Raw genomic sequence first — 2,879 nt, 5'->3', positions numbered from 1 at the left:
ATCCCGGCCCCCCACCCCCACCCAAAGTACACCGGAAACCGGTTTCTCCTAACGATATCACCGAACCCAAATCCAGCAACAGCCAAGCCTACGTATATCAGTATATAAACAAATAATAAATAAATAAATGTGATGTGAAAAAATTCCACACACCAGCTGTCGCGCGGGGGCGTGGATTGCCCCATGGCCCCCGTCGCGCCAAGACCCAAGTGGGACCCATGGAAACACCACGATTCGCGCGCAACGCTGTTCATCGTACGGCGTCGATTTCTCTAACGCGGCGACTTACATGTCCATCACTCTCCCACTCGCTCCCCCCCGGGGTCCCCGTAAACCCTAGAGGTGGAGAGAGAAAAATAAGGGGAAACGAGGCAAAGAGGAAGCCTATCTCCATCCTCCAGACACGTGGCACAACCACAGTGCCCCTCCGTGGATTTTCCATTATAAGAAACCGTCCCCTCCTCTCTCTCCTCTCTTAGCGGCAGCTCCTTTCTCCCGGTCTCCTTCCAACCTCCACCTCCTCCCACTAATATCCCTTCCTTCAGCCGCCGCCGCCGTGTTGTAAAACCCTGACTGGATTCAAAGAGAAAGAGATGACGCCGCCGGCGGACACCGTGCTGACGGAGGAAGAGCTGGAGGTGGCTCGGATACTCCGCAAGCTCCCGAAGCTCATCCTCGACGCCGACGCCCGCCGCCTTCCCGACTTCCTCCGCTGGGGCGTCCGCCGCCGCCGATCCGCCCTCGGCGACGACAACTCCCTTTTTTCCCTCCCCCCTCCTCCTCCTCCTGCTCCTATTTCTCCTCCTCCGGATGGAAACGACGAGAAGAAGGACGGTACCCGCGGCGGCGGAGCGACCTCGAGCCCCGCGACCCCGCTCTCCTTCCCGGCGAGCGGCGGCGAGGAGCCCGACTCCCGGCCGCCGCAGCCGCCCTCCTCTTCCGTGAAAGCTTTCAAGAACCCCAAGCGGCACAAGGAGGTAAATCTCTACCTCTCGATTCGTATTATTTCTTGATGGATGGATGATGCGGTTGTCTTATCTCTCTCGATTCGTGGATGATGCAGTGGGTCAAGGAACAGAGCCAGTTGATCGCCTCCTTATCCGACCGAAAAGTTCATCTCCAGCGCGTTAGTTCTCACGCTCCCTCGTAAAATTTTTTTTTTTTTTTCGATCATAATCTATTTCTTTTTTTCTCTCCCCTTTTTAAAAAATCTACTAATTTTCTTCTTTTTTTTTTTAAATTTTTGATTGGAAAAAAATCAGTCAATAGAGGAGTACAACGCCCTGTACCAGAAATTAAAAGCAAGAAATTCTTGGCTGAGAGACCTACAATCCAAGGTATTTTATATATTTGTGTTCATTTTAATTCGTGAATTTTAATTTGAAAAATGGAAATAATCGCGTGCGTGGATTTATCTGAAGGCGTTTTGGTGTTTTGGATCAGGTGGTACGGGGGGCGATGGAAGAGGAAGGGCAGAGGCGGACGCAGCGGCAAGACGGCAGCTTGGGGTTGGCCCCGCTGGGCCCCACCAGCGTCCGATCGCCAGCCGCGTGTTCGATGGTGGACCCCCACCACCAGGCCTACAGGTTGGAGATGGGCCGCGCGGTCCAGCCGCCGCCGGTCGACCGGACGTCCGTCGAGGGGAGCCTCCCGCCGGCGGCGTCGGCGGCGGCGCGGAGGGAGTTGGGGGCGGAGAAGTGGGCGTCGTTGGACCTGAACGCGAGGCCGGAGGAGGAGAAGTGGGGGATGGAGGAGGAGGAGTGGGAGCAGCTGCAGAGCAGCGCGTACAAGGCGGCGATGTCGGCGCAGGCGAGGAAGAGGAGGCTGGAGATACAAAGGGAGAAGAACTCTTACTCTTCTTCTTCTTCTACTACTTTGTTTTCCAGGATTCATAAGATACCACGATTGAGATGAGAGCTTTGTTTTTTTTTTTTTTTGCCCCTCGAAAAAGGGAAAAAAAAATCTTTTTTTGAGGGATTAATTGTTTTGTTCTTTTAATTTTTAGCTTTTTTTGAACTACGGAGAGGAAGGCGTGGGATTTTGGCACTTTGTAAGGACGGGTGGAAGTTGTAACATATGGTATGATTGGATGTGGGCATGGTCCCGGAAATTTTGGTGGGCGCGCAATGTATTTTGGGTATTTGCATAGCCGGTTCTTTGACCATGGTTTTCTAATTTGTCAGCTAATAAGCAAAAGACTGTAGATTTATGTGTGATTTGGTTTGAATTGATTAAGATTCCAATATATGTAGTTCATTTGAAAAAATAAATAAATTTTACAAATAAAATTATTAATTAAATTGTTAAGTCTTTTGTGTTCATCTTATTTTATCCCAAAATTGGGTTTGAGAAGAATATATTCATGTTCGACCAATTTAGTTTATAAGAATCTATCATGGAATTTTCCTATCAATCATATATCCTAAAAAAATTAAAAAGAGAGAAAGGTAACGAGAAGGGATTAATGTTGGCGGAAATTATATTAAATTGAAAAAAAAAATATGATAATGATATATCTTCAACATATTATTTTCTCTATTTTTCTTTATCATCACTAATGCACCCCACTTTTTATCCGTAAACTAAGATTTTTATTTTTGAACCAATAGAAATCATTCCTGCTGCCTCCTATTTCAAGTAGAAACCATTGGGCGTAAGCGTTAAATCGAATCCTAACTTATTAATATACTATTTGGTTTCGGATAACCTAGGTTTGATCCAACTATAAAAATCTCCGCTCAAATCTATCTCACTCAGAGAGATCAGAGTATTATAATTTGCCATCTCTAACATCATTTAAAAAATTATACTATTTTAACAAAGACTAACTATAATTCAAAATAAATAGATACCGACAATTGATTACAAACTCATCGGGG

The 2,879-nt window shown here is 46.9% G+C and overlaps 1 protein-coding gene across 1 annotated transcript; it reads left to right on the top strand.

The window, feature by feature from the left end:
* Positions 1-463: 463 nt before the first annotated feature.
* LOC105059613 (uncharacterized) lies at positions 464-2,148 on the top strand. The gene is made up of 4 exons (XM_073250249.1): positions 464-977; positions 1,064-1,126; positions 1,263-1,337; positions 1,444-2,148. The coding sequence occupies exons 1-4, from the start codon at positions 594-596 to the stop codon at positions 1,912-1,914; spliced, it is 993 nt and encodes a 330-aa protein (XP_073106350.1). The 5' UTR covers positions 464-593; the 3' UTR covers positions 1,915-2,148.
* Positions 2,149-2,879: the final 731 nt, after the last annotated feature.

The sequence above is a fragment of the Elaeis guineensis genome, chromosome 16 (genome assembly GCF_000442705.2).
Source record: "Elaeis guineensis isolate ETL-2024a chromosome 16, EG11, whole genome shotgun sequence".
Taxonomy (NCBI): domain Eukaryota; kingdom Viridiplantae; phylum Streptophyta; class Magnoliopsida; order Arecales; family Arecaceae; genus Elaeis; species Elaeis guineensis.
Note: the sequence above shows the minus strand (reverse complement) of the source record. Positions and strands in the feature narration are given on the sequence as shown.

Coding starts and splice junctions, on each gene's coding strand:
- LOC105059613 (XM_073250249.1), top strand. CDS start 594: ATGACGCCGCCGGCGGACACCGTGCTGACGGAGGAAGAGCTGGAGGTG. Junction 1,127..1,262: donor GAAAAGTTCATCTCCAGCGC/GTTAGTTCTCAC, acceptor GAAAAAAATCAG/TCAATAGAGGAGTACAACGC. Junction 1,338..1,443: donor TGAGAGACCTACAATCCAAG/GTATTTTATATA, acceptor GTTTTGGATCAG/GTGGTACGGGGGGCGATGGA.